Below are 15893 nucleotides of genomic sequence, written 5' to 3'. Positions count from 1 at the left end.
TTGTAAGCCATTCAAGTTATAATTGTAATTTGAATTCAGACTAATGGTCTTGAATTGAACACTTGATATTGAAATTTCCTGGGGTCGGTCTTAACTCAGACTCATCGATTTAGTCTTGGTCTTGGATAGTTAAGATCCTGGTCTTGACCAGTTAAGATGCTTGCAAACAAAACACTAAGATTTGCTTCTATCATGGAGACTTCAGTATAGGAGACTGCACTCCAGGCCCTGGCCCTCCAGGTTCACCTGCTTTGTTCCACCAGCACAGACTCTTTTTTCATCTTCAGTACTGACCCATTGCTCATTTCCAGTATACTGCCAGTATATCCCTATTACTGACCCTTTGCTCATCACCAGCACATCTCCAGTACTGACCCTTTGCCCATCTCTAGTACTAACCCTTTGCTTACCTTGGTGTACATGATTATGAAGCTGCATGCTGTCGGCCTACCTACGTTGTGGACCCTGCTGCCTGTTCTGGCCAACACCTTGTGGATTAGCCACTGTAAATGCACTCAGCACTGGCATCCAGCTGCCTGTGCCTCTCTGTCCTTATGAAGCTTCCAACATTAAACACACTGCCAAAAAATCTTCCCCAAAACTTTTCAGTGGGTTGCTTTCCAAACATTTAATGGATTGATTCTTGCTCATTTCACAGACTTGATTATAGCAATTAAAGTAATTGAAAACCTACACTCCTTTTTTTAAAGGCCATGAGAAATATCTGACAGATGACTGCACCCAACAATTATCTGGCTGTCGAATAAGGCCAAGGAGACTGATGACCAGTCTCACAGGCCTAATCGCCAAAAATTATCTTTAATAATCATGGTGGTCATAAAAAAAGACAAAAGAATATCTGACATTCTGAGGTGAAGTGTCAAAAAGGAGCTGGAAGTCAACACTAGAATGGCATGAATGAACAGAGCTGTGGAATAAAATACAAATCAAATTAAACAAACATTCATATAATGAATGCATTGCAATGATTTATAGGGCTATAAAATGACCACCCCTCCATCATTTCTGAATGAATATTTAATTATTTCTGCTAACAAACTGCACCTTGAGACTAAATGACACTTGGGTATGTATTCCAGATGAACTCTGGATGAGCAGAATAAAGGGTACTTTATTGTGTTTAACTGGCAAAATATCGAGAGATGAAGCTACATTACTGATTTAAGAATATATTGAAGAACAAATTAATTTAGCGTTTCTATGTTTGATGTGAAACTAGTTATCCGATTAATGACTAATTCCCCCGCATTTATTAGTATTCATGAACTGATGAACAAAGACGGCATGATTGTAACTAATTACTAAATAATGACATATAATTTTTCATTTCAGCATCTGTGATTACAAAGCTTCACAGGCATCACAGGAACAAAATGGGTTCTGAGACGCTTTCAAAGCACAGGCCAGCGGGCACACCTGCACCTACAGAGATTAAACACATCAGGGCATACCAAAACAAAACAACAGTGAAAGAGAAATGGGAGCGCACAAGCCTAAGATATTAATCATTCTTTCTGCACATTCATAAGCACCAAGATTTTTAAAAACCCTATGACGACCATGGCATTACAAGCAGCTAAATAATTAACAGCCCAGGGGATCTGTTGTTGTAGATGTTAAATTGGGTTTGGAAAAAGCTCTGAGAGGTGATAACAGCGCGACCACCGCATGTTTTCTTAAATGCAGTCTGGGAAGGGGTCACTTATCTGTGCTTATACTAGACGTGATGGCACTCCCCAGCAGGGGGAGGAAAGGCTGGCAACAGTAGGGCAGACTGGGCTCTGTGCTGCCACGGTCGCTCTCCTGTTTCACCCCTAATACATTAACTCCTGCTCCCGTCAAGCCTTGCAGTATCCTTTTACAAACGCATGAAGGCCAGAGGGTGGAAGAATTAAAATGTAAAACAAGAGCTATCGGAAGTGCCCTTTCTGTCACAATGCAAAAAAAAAAAAAAAGTAACTTGGGGGTAAACTGTTGCTTCCTGGCTTTACAGCAAACACAAACAGAAATGCAAACAAACAAACAAAACAAACAAAAAACAGGGTCATATCTTAACGGAGCGGTAGAATCAGAGATGCGCAGGAAACGGAGTCCCAGTTCCTTCAGTCGCACCACATCAAGCATACACTTGTCAGCAGCTCTCTTAGAAAAGATGAAAAGAATTAAAAAGGTGAAGGAAAAAGGAAACGGCAAGTCTGACTATAAGAAAGCAGCATGAAAGGAAGCATGGACCACGCTCCCAGCCAAAGCTCTAACAGCCGCCACAAGAGCGAGCACACATCCAGGGGATCTTAATATTCTGTTAGCCGCTAGTGCACACTAAAGGCCTGCTCGGTGGACGACGTATTATAGACCCATTAGCCGTAAATGATGAATGTGGCCAAGTCTTTGAGCAAGGTCCTACCTTTCCAAGAGGCCAGACAAATGCAGACCCGCTTTGTCACATACCTCCTGCTTTTAAACGAGATAGCCACGAACGGACATAAGACTACCACCTGCGAACAAGAAGTGTCCTTTTGATAAATCACTTCCCACCTAGAACACACACTGGTATCAGGATAAAAAAAAAAAAAATCAGGCTTGATGGCCTTTCAGGCTGTATAGGCAGGCTAAAAAGTAGAGGCTGAAATGGGCTTTCTGTGCAATTCCCTCTTCTTTCTCCTTTTTTTGAATGTTTGATGAATAAAGCATGGGACTAGCACAAAACGAGACAGGCTGGAAAAATCTAACTGCGGGGCAAATTATGGGAATTTAAAAGGTGAAAACACTTTCTCTGCTGCCATGCCTGGGTCAAGCCACACAGCCGTTTTCTCTTCGCCCAAATAAATGGCTTCAATTTCTCCCCATCCAAGCTCTATGTTCCATAGAGGGCTGGCTCATGTGCAGCAACAACAGTCAAACCGCAGAAAATACGATCTGTCCCTGTCATTCGCATCTTGGCTTCTTTTGGCACTTAATATAAACCCACATGTGCAAAGCATGACTGCGAATTGACTTCAGTTCAAGTATCCTGCCATAGCTTCTAAGTAGATTGCTTTCATTGTCTTCACATCATAAGTAAGAAATAATGGTTGAGCTAGATTTTTCTCCTGGAAACCGAGCAGCTCTCGCTGTGTTGACTATCTGCAGTGTTTAGGGTTGATGTGTATATAAATTAATGCCCTATTATAGAGCTCTACAAGTCACTCCCCCCTACAGATAACCAAAGCAGCTCTCTAAAACTCTGCTCTCTGGAATCCCATTCAAATTAGGCTGTTTATTATGTACAATACAATGATTGTGATGGGGTGGGTATAATAAAATTTCCATGTAACCTCTAGTCCAATAATTTTAAGTAATTTCTAATAGGAGAAATAATATTTTGATTAATCACCTAATATTCCGTGTTTAATCATACAAGCATTTCTCCACTGACAGCAGCATAATATTAATACAATCCTGATTTATTCCCCCGTTCAGCTAGTTCTATTCCCGATTCCTCACAGCATATTTATCATGTTCTAGGTCTCTCTGAGTGCTATATGACCACACCTCCAAGAAAGGATTCTCAGTCCTCAGCATCTTAACGAATTTCCAAGCATCATCAAGCTAGTCTCATATTTAAGGAAAAGAGAAGCAGAAAAAAACACACACACAGGCACTTTCTCTAGCTATTTTTTAGGCTTGTAAGATTTAGGATGTTTGTTTGATTACTGTTTGGAGCTTCCTGACATGCTCACTGGAGTACACTAAGCAGTCACCTATACAGAGGTTCAATCGGCAAGTAGCACACATACAGTGAGGGGTATCCTGTGGACTCTCTCTGCTCCCTGCACACGACAGCAGACTCAGCTGGGAATTTAGTACAAAATGTTGTTGTGGGGTGCACCTCTGCGACCCTGAGCAGGCCTAAAAGGATTTTGTAAATACTTTTCAAGGGCTCAAAGTGTTTTGTACTGCCCAACAGCAATTCACAAGGTGATCATTTAGGCAATGTCAAAGAGGTAGCATGGTATTAAAAATTTTGATGACCATTTTACTATGTATGGAATGATTTTAAAGCCCTTGTAAGGCTCATTTAATTACATCTAAAAAGCCTTTTAAAAGTATCTATGCCATCTCATAAAAGCATATGGTCTGCAGTCCTTCACAGAAGCACTTTTCTGGCTAGTTAAACCACTCATTCCCAAGGACTTTCACATCAGTGCTAATCTGCCTTCAATCTCTCCTGAGCCATCCCATCCTCTCCTGAGCCTTCCCATCCTCTCTGGAGCCATCCCATTCCCTACTGAGCCAGTCCACCCTCTCCTGAGCCATCCCATTCCCTCCTGAGGCATCCTATCCTCTCCTGAGCCATCCCATTCCCTCCTGAGCCAGGCCATATTCTCCTGAGCCAGCTCTCCAACCATGCTAATGAACTCTATGTTCACAGTGATAACTTCTTATCTCTGGCTTCCCTGTTAAATGCGGTGAATCTGATTGCAGGCACTAGAGGATGCCCAACTGGCGCATGGACCCAACTGGCTAGCACGCATCTTGCGTGGAGCAGCACGGATCATCTGCATGACGGTCGCTCTGGGCGATGGCAACCACTGTGTGGAACAACAGCCAAGCGTGTTAGAGGTGTAATTAATCCAACAGGAGAGCTGCACATTATGCCATCAGAGACTAAATGAACATTACAGACAAACATGAATTTGAAGAAACAGGCATTTCAAGCTGTTAGTCAAAAAGAGGGGGAGAGAGTGGGAATTGAGGGGGAACTGAGAGCGGAGAAGGTGGGATAGAGAGGGTGGAGGGAGGGAAAGCATAAGTTGAAATCCTCATATTTAGTTAATTTCATATACCTGCATGGTATTGGCTAATGTCATATGAGGTTATGATGTGTGTGTGTGTGTGTGCTTATGATTAGGGGAGTGTAAATAATGCAGTTGTGCTTCTCACTGCTTTTCCATCAGGTTTAAAAGACCAGGTTTAGCAGACGACAGCTGTCAGATCTGCAGAGCCTGACATGCAAGCTGCCATTCACCTTCTCGCAAGATGGACTGGCCATGCAGTGGCCAGCCATCTGAGGCAGTAACAAGATATGGGATTAAAGCAGCTGCTCCACTCCCACCAACCACACCAGCCCCACCACCGCAGGCCCCGCTGCATGCGACCTGTCAATCACCTTTCACCATCATTCATCCTGCCTGCTCTCAAAGACAGTGACTCGCGACAGGCTTTGCCCGTGGAGGACCACGGACCGACGTGTAGAAAACCGTCGGCCCGCATACCAGCTCCTTCAGTGCGCGGGAGAAGTGTTGTCTTTTCAGTGCTGCTCTAGTCAGGAAGGAGGCTGAAATCGACAGTGCAGCAACCACATTCATGAAAGGAGCAATGGGGGGAGGGGGGCAGCAGGTTTACGGAACACAGAGCCGCACAAGGCACAAAATGCCTTGGGGCTGGCATGGTTACTGGATGTATATCCCTTTACGTTGCTAGAAATAAGCCGTAGAATTCCATCAAGCAGCCCACTTCCTATTCCACAGTGGAGGGAGATAATGAAAGGCGAGGCCACAGGAAAGGCCTCTCATGCCTTGAATTATAGAAACACACAGACATGCACATACACGCACACATATGAGAGGGCATTTAGGCTGTCTCACACACCATCACACACAAATATGCAACATTATACTTCACTTATGCAGTATCAAACTCTTTTTCACATGATATCATACTCCCACACACACTATCACACTCTCATGCATACACCATCATAGTCACACACACACACACACACACACACACACACACACACATACCCACACACACACACTCACACACACCCCATCAATCTCTCCTGCATGCACCATCATACTCCCTTTCATATCACATTAAACTCCCATAAATGCACTACTAAATTTCTCATGCTAACTATTAAGCACTTGCACACACTAGCAAACATGCGCACACACAAATCTAATAATAGTGTGAGGGAAAGTATGCTTATAAGTTCTCACAAGTACACTATCACAGAGAGAGTATGACATCATGCGAAAGAGTTTGATACTGCATGATTGAAGCATAAGGTGTATGAGTGAAGTATGACACAACTGTGTGTACAATAGTGTGTATAATAGTGAGTGAAAGTATGAATAAGGGCCTAAAGAGTCTCTCTCTCACTCACACGCGCACACACACACGCGCACACACACACACACACACAGACGCGCACGCACACACACAAATAAGCACTTATTAAGGCATGCTGCACCTCGGGCACATTTTTAGCGCCTTTTAACAGCAGCACTAACCTACAGCCGTACTGAGAGGCAGTGTCTCATGCTCCGAGCCAGGCAGCGGCTCACAAGAGACAACAGCAATCTATTAACCGTGTTTCTCATGAATAATGCACAAGCCCCAAGCTGGCACTTTGCATTATCAGGCCAAAAGATATTTGAGACATTTCACGATAACAAGAATAGAGCCTTCATGGCGCTTATTCCATGCACAATTTGCCTGAAAGGCACTGACAGCTTTACGCCTGGTGGAGTGTCGTTTTAACCTCCCTTCACTGCTCTGGTACGCCAGGTCCCACAATGACACTGAGACAACAGTCAGCTGACGACGCAGAAGGATATTCACGAGCGTCACCTTCATCGGAGACAGGAGTGCTGGAATGGTGGGGGTGACATATTTAGCCCACCTCTTTCCTTCTCTAAAGTTCTCCATGGAAACCAGACAACTGGCAACACCTGCCATTTGTCAGAAGCCCATGGCTGCCTTTGTCTTCCCCTCCAGACTCATAATTGGCACATCGAATGCATCTCTTACCATGCCAGCCCATCGAATAGGGGAAGGAGACCTCAAAGAGGTTGTCGTATTTCGTCAGGAGCCTTTTCATTATAGATGCCAGACCTGTGGCGAGACAGAGAGAGGGAGAAAGAGAAAGATAAGAAGCTTGAACTGGCCAGAATTGACTTCAATTTTCCTCCAATATTGCCTGGGCTTAGCCTGCTTTGTTTCATTACCCACACATCACACTATACCCCAGACTCTGCCACCACATGCAAGAACGGCATTCATCCTCCCGCACACACATACGCACAATTGCTCTCACACACAGACACGCACTTGCTCTCTCTCACACACACACACACACACACACACACACACACACACACACACACACACACACAGAGACAGACAGACATATACACATGCACACACAGTTATGTATGACCAAACAAAAAAACAACTGAAAAAAGGTTCACCTTGAGAGAGTGGCAGTATGAAAACCAAATCTGTCGTTTAATGGTGAAGGAAGGTTAAAAGGGGATTTGTTTTACTAAAAAGGAAACAGCTGTCCAGATGACAGAAAAAATGCAATAAAACCATGGCTCAAATTTAATGAAGATCAGCCTATAGGAACATCTGGGCAAATGCACTGTAAAACCTCTCGCTCAGATGACTAATTCAAATTGAATTAAAACTGAAAAGGCAAATACACACTTGAGTTATATGATACAAATTCACAGGGTAGATCTTACAATAGGTGAGCTCAAAGACCCAGGCTTTAACCCTATGGTAGTATAGTGTAAAAGGTGCAAGTTTGGGTTTTTATTGAGGTTTTTGTTGTTGTTGTTGTTGTTGTTTTGCACCAAATCCTAGAAAAACAGATTTAACAGAGAGCATTTTACACATGTATCTAGAATAAATAGACAGATACAACTAATTTCAATTCATATTATGTGTGGTGTCTCTTTTATAAAATATACATAAAGCATTTGTAAAGAGGACACAAAGGTAGACAGACGAGCAAAAGGTAAATGCATTTCGAGGACACACTGTGAAACATGACACTAGGGAAATCATGCAGTAATCCATTGCTTGAATCAGTTTAATAATAGAAAACACACAAAAAGATCTATGAGAATGTCACGTCACCATGAAAAATAAGAGTGGAAAGTGAAATACTGCAGCTTTTGAGATTCATGCCCAGAATGTTTTAAACTTAGGAGGGGCAGTGGGTGATCTTCCCCCCAAAAAACCATATCACATTCTTTTTTACACCCAATAATGATACAAGATCTGAATTGCAATCGTAAAACGTACACTAAAACAATAAAATGCAGATAGAACTTTCACCGTGCTTTATTTGAGCAGCCCTCTGTCTTCATTCAGTATTAGTAAAATAATCATACCATGCATCTAGAGTGCATCAGTGTCTTAAATCTCACATTGTACAGCTTTAAACGGCATAATCTAATCTAGATAGAATGCATCTGTCTCAGTCACCCCTTTCTGTCGTTTGCTCATTTAATTGTATTTTTTAATGTTCTAATGTGTACTGTAACTGTTTATGTTTTGGGGCCTCTGAGATATCTGTTTCAGGGCCTCTGTTTCGGGGGCTCTGTTTTTACGACCTGAAACACACTCCGTGTCCCTTTAGATACAGTGGATGAACAGATTTGTTGTGTTACCTCTGAAAATGGAAATCAATGCCGAAACAAGGTTTACAGATCACTTTAATTTGAGAAATATCTAATTGTACACTTTGACACTGCTCAAATCGAGTACCTTTTTTCACCACTCCTTAATTATTGTGATGATCATCATTTTTAAAATGGGTCACAAAAGACCATATATGTTACGTGGTATAATATGCCAATCAGCACAGCCATTTTGTAACCAATCATTCTGTTGGTTTGTCAACGTAGTGTGGATCCACTTTATAACTTTATAAGTATTTTTGAAGTTTTGAAACATTAGTAGGAGAACATAAAATGTCACACTTTCTACAATACGCTTGAAGAGCTGATCAAGCACATCTTCTCATGATCATCCACAATATTATATATATATATATATATATATATATATATATATATATATATATATATATATATATATATATATATATATATATATATATATATATCAGATCGCTCACCCCCACTCAGGAGCCGCTTGCTTCTGCATTTACTCCCACTGTTTATCTTAAAAGTTAACACAAAATCTGCTGTTTACTGTGCAGTAACTCTAACCTTCAGGCAATTACAAAGTCAGTGCCATTTTGTCACTAAGCAGCCTAGAGACCCGCCCTTTCCACCCCTCCCCACCTGGCAACAGCGAATACCAACAGGAACTGCTCTGCTCTGAGCAAATTAACTTTAATTGCCACGCTCGGAGGCGGGTTGTGATCTGCCGTTGCTCTGCGCCACGCTCCCTGACAGTGGCTGACCTGCACACTAATTCGGCTGACATTTATTTACATTGGGGATTATGCCTAAACCACTCAGGCTTGTCACACGTCCCGCCCACGTCATCTAGGAAGGGAAGAGTCGTCCGTTACTGCAGCCTCTGCTCCCCCCTCATCACTTGCACTAACCCCTTTCCCTTTTTTGGCACTGACAGGTTGATGTTAATAACACACGGGATGAGTGGGGTGTTTGTAAAGTCAAGGACATTCCATGATGTGACGGGTAGAAGAAAGATCTTTGCAATTGCAGCTTTGGCAAAAAGGTCAAAAGACAAGACAAAATAAAAAAATAAAAATCAGACGCACAAGTCAAGATCTCACACTTTCGTGCTGCTTGTGGCTGAGACACGTGTGCTTTGACAAAAAATGTTTAGGTACGTAAAAGAGCTTTTCATTCTGGACCTCTCCATAATGGGCAATATCAAAAAATAGACAAGAAATTAAATAAATGATGGATATTGCTCATGTTGTCAGCATCTAAGAACACTTGTTTTCTCTTACAAAATAGAAATGGTATTTCAGAAGCAGCTCAACGATAGACAACTTCAAATACTACAGTCTTTAAAGCCATTCATATTAAATTAGACTTAAATGCAAATAATGACATTTTGTGGGTGTGACACATTTGCACATACACAGTTCACATAAGGAGGACACACACTAAGACTAGAGCAGTATTTGGCTTAACTAAGTAAGCTTGTATAATTAAATGTCTTCCTATAGCATAGGTTGAGGAAGCAGGAAAACTCACTATCTCTCTCCTGGGAAGTGAGGTCAGGAAAGCGTAGAACATGTCGTCGTGGCAACAGCAGAGTCTGAAAAGGCCATGTGGCCCAATAAGGCACAACAACTAGCCAATGCTCATTCTCCACTACCACACGCTCCTGAACGGGAGAAAGAAGTACACACACACACACACACACACACACACACACACACACCTCGTCAATACTTTAACCAAAGGGACAAATGGTAACATAAAGCTATATGCAATCCATGCTTCAGTAATATTTCAAGTAACATTCATTTAATCAACCATACATGTTATAATAATGTCATTAAAGTGCTTTACACAGAGATCCCAGTAGATATTGGTGTTTGATTTTTACATGTCATTTAAAAGAGCAATGCAGCTGAGTGTTTTAAGTCCTTGTCTTTTGAGAGAGGACTTAAACAAATGAAAACAATGGTATGATTTCTAGAATCAATTTGTGATCATCAAACCTGCAAGGACATGCAGAAAACAGCAGACAGTACTTCTTCCTTGACATCAAGCAATTTTCTAAACTTATTAAAGGCACTGAATGTCAAACATTTTGGCAGCAACATAAATAAAAAGCTTTTTGCTGCCAGGTACTGATATACCTGACTTTTGCATCAAAAGTGACAACACAAAAGATCCCAATGCTTTGTAAAAATTACCAATTGTTTCAGACTCCTCATACATATGGTCTTTATAAGTTTAAATACATAGCCGAAGTGTAGCGGTGAAAAGGTGCTAAATCGTTTGGATTTTGGGAACCCTGACATAATAAAGCACAAGTACATTTAATCTGCAATTTCCTTTGGGATCAATAAAGTGTTATCTTAACAGTATACACACATTGTTATAATATTTATTTATTTATTTATTACTTATTTATGTGTAAATTGCTAAACAATTTCTTTAACAATATAATTTATATGATAATAAACAAGCTATTGTCACTTCCAGACATCTGTGTGTGTGTGTGTGTGTTCGTTTGCATGGCCACGCCCTCCCCGTGCATCACACCTGTTCCTCATTTTATGTCATTACTGTGCGTGTTTAAGGGCTTGTTTAGCTGTTGATGTTTGTCAGTGTTTGACCATGTGAGCCTGTGTTCTAAGCTGTCTTCATTGTGTTACATGTGGAAATAAACGTGTCACTGTGTTCAACATGGTTCGTTCCTGCATCCTTCTTAGCCTCCCACATTACAGCTATATTCATGAAGTAGTGCAGACTATAAAATATAAACTAAAATGAAAGGCCAAATTAACTACACATAGGCCTGTCTAAGCAAGATTTTTTTTAATTATGATTTAAACACACAGAGCTTTTTACAGAGACTTTTCCGGATATTCTCTGGACTACTATTTCTGACTTTATGATCAATATAAGAAATATATCTTCCTCAAATCAATTTATAAGTTATCCTAGGATTAACAGTAGGAGCCAAGTGCCTAAGATGGACTAAGATAGAGCTCCAGGAGCACTGTAATATATGCCAAAGCTAAGCCCTTAAACAGCTTCAGGCATCTTAACTAAGACATGGTAATCAGTGCAAAACTTAAAAGGAAGCCAATGTAAATTGAGTAAGATCAACATGATATGTTCTGGCTTTCTTTTTTCCATTGTTAATTTGTACCAGTTATGAACACGCTATACCATCAAAAAGTTCGAAGTGAGAGACACAACCATACTCTTGTGTCAGGGCCCTGACTCAGTGAGTTTTGCTGCAGTCCTTCCTCATCTACTTCATTCAACTCTATTTAAAACCAACTCGGGGAGGAGAAAATGGGGCTTCAGGCCATCATAAAGGGCCAACTTAGAGGAATTTAACCCCCATAAAGCAAGCCATAGTCTGATTAAAGCTACCTGACTTGCTGCTGCTCTTCTCCTGTACTCTAGTTTCCTTAGACTCCCAAGGACGAGACTGGGGAGGCAGTTCTGCAACATGACAGCTGATGATGGATTACAAAATGGCTGAAGGTGACGGCGGCTGCTACAGCAGGCCGGGTTCTGATGAGGAGGCATTTGACAAAGAGCAGCTCCACGAGGCAGTGAGTGATGGGAGCTGATTAGAACCTTGGCTCGCGACAATCTTCACATGCACTGACTGCAGTGCGAGAGAGAGAGAGAGAGAGAGAGAGAAAACCTGGGCCAGACAGTAAGATGATGGTACGTGTGTGTTGAGGTGGGGGAGGATTGTAAATTAGTCCTGGATGCAAGAATGGAACACAGGAAAGACACAAGATGCAGCAGAAATGTGATTTCCAGAATGTGTTATTTGTTTTTACATGTTGGGTTTGATGAACAAAAGTGTGTACTATTGTCTCCTTTCCACAAAAACACATGATGCAATATTGTAGGATTCTTGGGCTCACAGTTCTAACTTCAAATGAACAGAAGCCCATCCCACTCCTTGGCCCACTTTTCCAATGTCTTCCAAACCCATTATTTAATTACCTTATCTTTCAACATGCTCTAAATGTCCTCAGCTGATATCATAATCCGAGTATGTCTTAATGCCTCAGTGAGTTTCTGTGTGCCAGTACCATTTGGACCTGGATGGTACAAATGTATTCAATCCACCATTCAAATGTCTCATGAAGCCTATGAAGGAACAAAAAAAGCCTAGCATAACTGAGAGGCCAGTGATTGCAACAAGGCTGTGTTTTGGTACAAATTCAGCTTATACCATGATAACAATCTGAGAGCAATATCCCCTACAAAGCCTTGCTTATTTACATCCAGTCTTATTGTTTACACTTCACATATCAGCGGTAATGTCAATGTAACTTTGTGCTGTTTGAAAGGCAGCTTATATCATGTTATGATATATAGATGTGTAAAAAAAACAAAAAAAAAACACATTCTGACTTTACAGAGTTCTGAGGATGTTCTGGAAAAGTCTTCTTTCCCTCCATGCTGTCACAGACAGAGAGCATAAGAATGCTGGGCCTGCAGATAAGGAAGCTTCATTGCATAGCCGCTTTGTTACAAAACGTGACTACACAACCATAGGTTATTAAATCTGCAATTAGGCACCATTTACAAGTGAATTATTTAACAATTTCTGGAGCAGGCACAACAGCAGTTGCCATGGAGACAGCACTTCCAGGGGAGGGGGGAGTGGTCTACCTCAGAACACTCTTTTATCATTCCCTTCTCTTCTATTTCTCCCTGTACTATCCCTGCATGTGAACGATGAGTAATCTGATGAATAAGTTATTATAATTTGAGTTATTAAACATTTTGCACCCTCTACCTGAAGAAAATGTTTGACCTTAGCACATGACAGTAGCTCGATCTACTGAGACTGGTTGAAATGATTACGGGCATGCAGTGTGGCTCAGTGGTCCCATTCGTCTGTGAGAGAGCACGCTTGGGAGAGGCCATAACCGACATGCCAGCGTCTCACAACAGCAGCAATTTCTCGCCTGGCCCCCGGAACGATGGGACCACATTACAAACGGCTCATGTTAATCTCCTCTCAGGCGGCAAGATAAATTCATGAAAGGGTCCGGTGTGCGAGGAGCACCTGGTGTTATGCTAGAGATGCTAAACGGTGCTTGGCTTTCCCAGCCTGAGTGATTTGTGTTTTGAAAATAGATGCAGAATGTTGGGCAAAAAATGGGAAGTTGTCAGAAATGAGAGCTCATGCAAGGACAGAGGCCTTCAGGGATGGCCAGATGCCAGGGGAGGCTGTGATAAGCAGCATTCCACTGTAAATGAGATATGGCTATATAAACACACACAAACCTTGATTAACCCCTGCTGTGTGCATGTATGTGTGTATCAAAGAGGCTGATGTCTTATTTCAATATATTAATCATTAACCAATTTAAACCAATTCTGAGTCTTGTTCAACAGCTCATATTAAAAACAGTGAACTCCTAATTACGCAGTGTTCATTTGTTTTCTGTTAGTACGGAAGACCTGTGATGACACTTTCAGCAAGACAGAGAATTCTGCAGTGATCGTCTCTGGGGAGTAATGCCCATTTAAGGAATCACTGACAGTAAGATATGTCAGTGATTCTTTTAATGCACTGTCTTCATCTTTGAATCTCATAAGCTGTGCAGCCCAATGAGGAATTCTCAAGCCCTTACCACCAAAGAACACCACAATTATAGGCCTAATTACAGAGTCATAAGGTCCAACTCAGTCAGGCAGACAGAGAAAGGGATCCATATGGATTATACGACAAGTAGTGAGTGCATTTGGAACACAAATAGCAGAACGCAATTAATGAACATAGCGCCTCTTTACACTCCGAGAAACACAAAATATCAAAATATCTCCAATAGCCTATTCATAGCTTATATATATAAAAAATATTCCCCATTCATCCTCCTCTGGGCAGTCTCCTTTTCCTTCAAGCTCTGGTTGTCTACGAGGCCTGGGAGCTTGAGGGTCTTGCGTAGAATCTTAGCTGTCCCAGGATTGCACTTCTCTGGACGGAGAGATCTCGGATGTCATTCCTGGGATCTCCTGGAGCTACTTTCCGAGTTTGGGGTTCACAGCCTGTAGTGCTCCGGTTAGTACTGGAACCATTGTTGTCTTCACCTTTTCCAGCTTTTCTCTCAGCCCTTGATATTTGAGCTTTTTGTGTTCCTTGGTGCTGATGCAATTACTTGGAATTGCTACATCCATCACTACAGCCCTCTTCTGCTCTTTGTCCATCACTACTATGTCTCTGGTTGGTTAGCCATTACTATTTTATCAGTCTGGATCTCAAAGTTTCATTGGATCTTAGCTTGGTTAGTCTTCTCCACCTTCAATGTCCCACTTTGACCTCAGAATTTCCAACCTGTACTCGCCACAGATATTTCTGTATACTATGCCAGCCACTTGGTTATGGTGTTCCATGTGCGCTCTACCTGCTGGCATCTCGAATCCAGCTGTTATGTGCTGGATTGTCTCAGGGGCATTTTTGTGCTGTATTTATATCAAAATTACAATAGTAGTAGTAGTAGTCTCCATTAGCCATCACAAAGTATAAACCTTGGAAGTGACTGCACTGTAGGCTTCAGTTCCATTTCTGAAGATTAGGACAAATTGCATGAGATTAGGCTTGGTAAGAGGGTATTCATCCTACAGCACAACTATTGATGCCTACTTTAATAAGTGTGATGGTTATTTCTGCTCAGCTTGAATCATGTTTCTGTGCTTCCAGGCAGTAAAACCACTGAGGAGTCTGCCACTGTTTTTGAGCTCCAGGCACTCTAGCAATGCATGTTATTTGTGCTAAGGAGGATGAATTCTCAAACTTCATAACATCATAAGCAAACATTGCAAGGGTCTCTCAGTGACCTCGACTGTTTTCAGATAAAGTTTTAAAGTGTCTCTGTAAAACATAAATGGCTGAGGGCTTAAGATGTAGCCAATTATTGCATTAACTTCAGTTTGATCAATACGGAGAATTAAAGCCATAAACTGAAAAATGAAAATTAAAAAAAAATGATTTGGATCAAACAAGAAGAAAACTATGAACAAGACTACCAGGAGAGCAAGTGAAAAACAAAATCTACTGCTACAGATGTTCTAAACTTTTATTACATTTTGATCTGAATGCTGACAGTGTGTCTACTTTCTGTGAAAGCAGACTGCACAAACATGCATAGCTACAAGTTGCAAGTTAAAGAGGTTCAGGACTGCAGCCAAGTGCGAGCACAGCTGACACTAAGAGAGGTGAAAGGCCAGAAAGCTTTAGCTACAAGCTATGCTTCAGCCAAATCCAATCTAGCTAAACAGCTCGGATAGCAGAGTGAGAGTCGCAGTGATGGGTCTCTACCTCAGCTCTTTTGTGCTGGTGGCTGTTTGGGAAAATGCCAACACTTGTTTCAAAGTTTGACTCCAAACAGCAGCATACTGGGACAGCACAGTTCTCCCTCATCCAAG

General features: G+C 41.6%; 1 protein-coding gene across 1 annotated transcript in view; it reads right to left on the bottom strand.

Moving 5' to 3' along the window:
• Positions 1-15893, bottom strand: part of galt (galactose-1-phosphate uridylyltransferase) — a 54566-nt gene that overhangs the window by 11759 nt on the left and 26914 nt on the right. Inside the window, exons 8-9 of the mRNA XM_035535919.1 lie at positions 9999-10131; positions 6820-6903 (exon numbers count right to left, since the gene is read on the bottom strand). Coding sequence (XP_035391812.1) covers positions 6820-6903; positions 9999-10131 — 217 coding nt within the window. The remainder of the gene's footprint in view (positions 1-6819; positions 6904-9998; positions 10132-15893) is intronic.

The sequence above is a fragment of the Electrophorus electricus genome, chromosome 17, assembly GCF_013358815.1.
Source record: "Electrophorus electricus isolate fEleEle1 chromosome 17, fEleEle1.pri, whole genome shotgun sequence".
Lineage (NCBI taxonomy): Eukaryota > Metazoa > Chordata > Actinopteri > Gymnotiformes > Gymnotidae > Electrophorus > Electrophorus electricus.
Note: the sequence above shows the minus strand (reverse complement) of the source record. Positions and strands in the feature narration are given on the sequence as shown.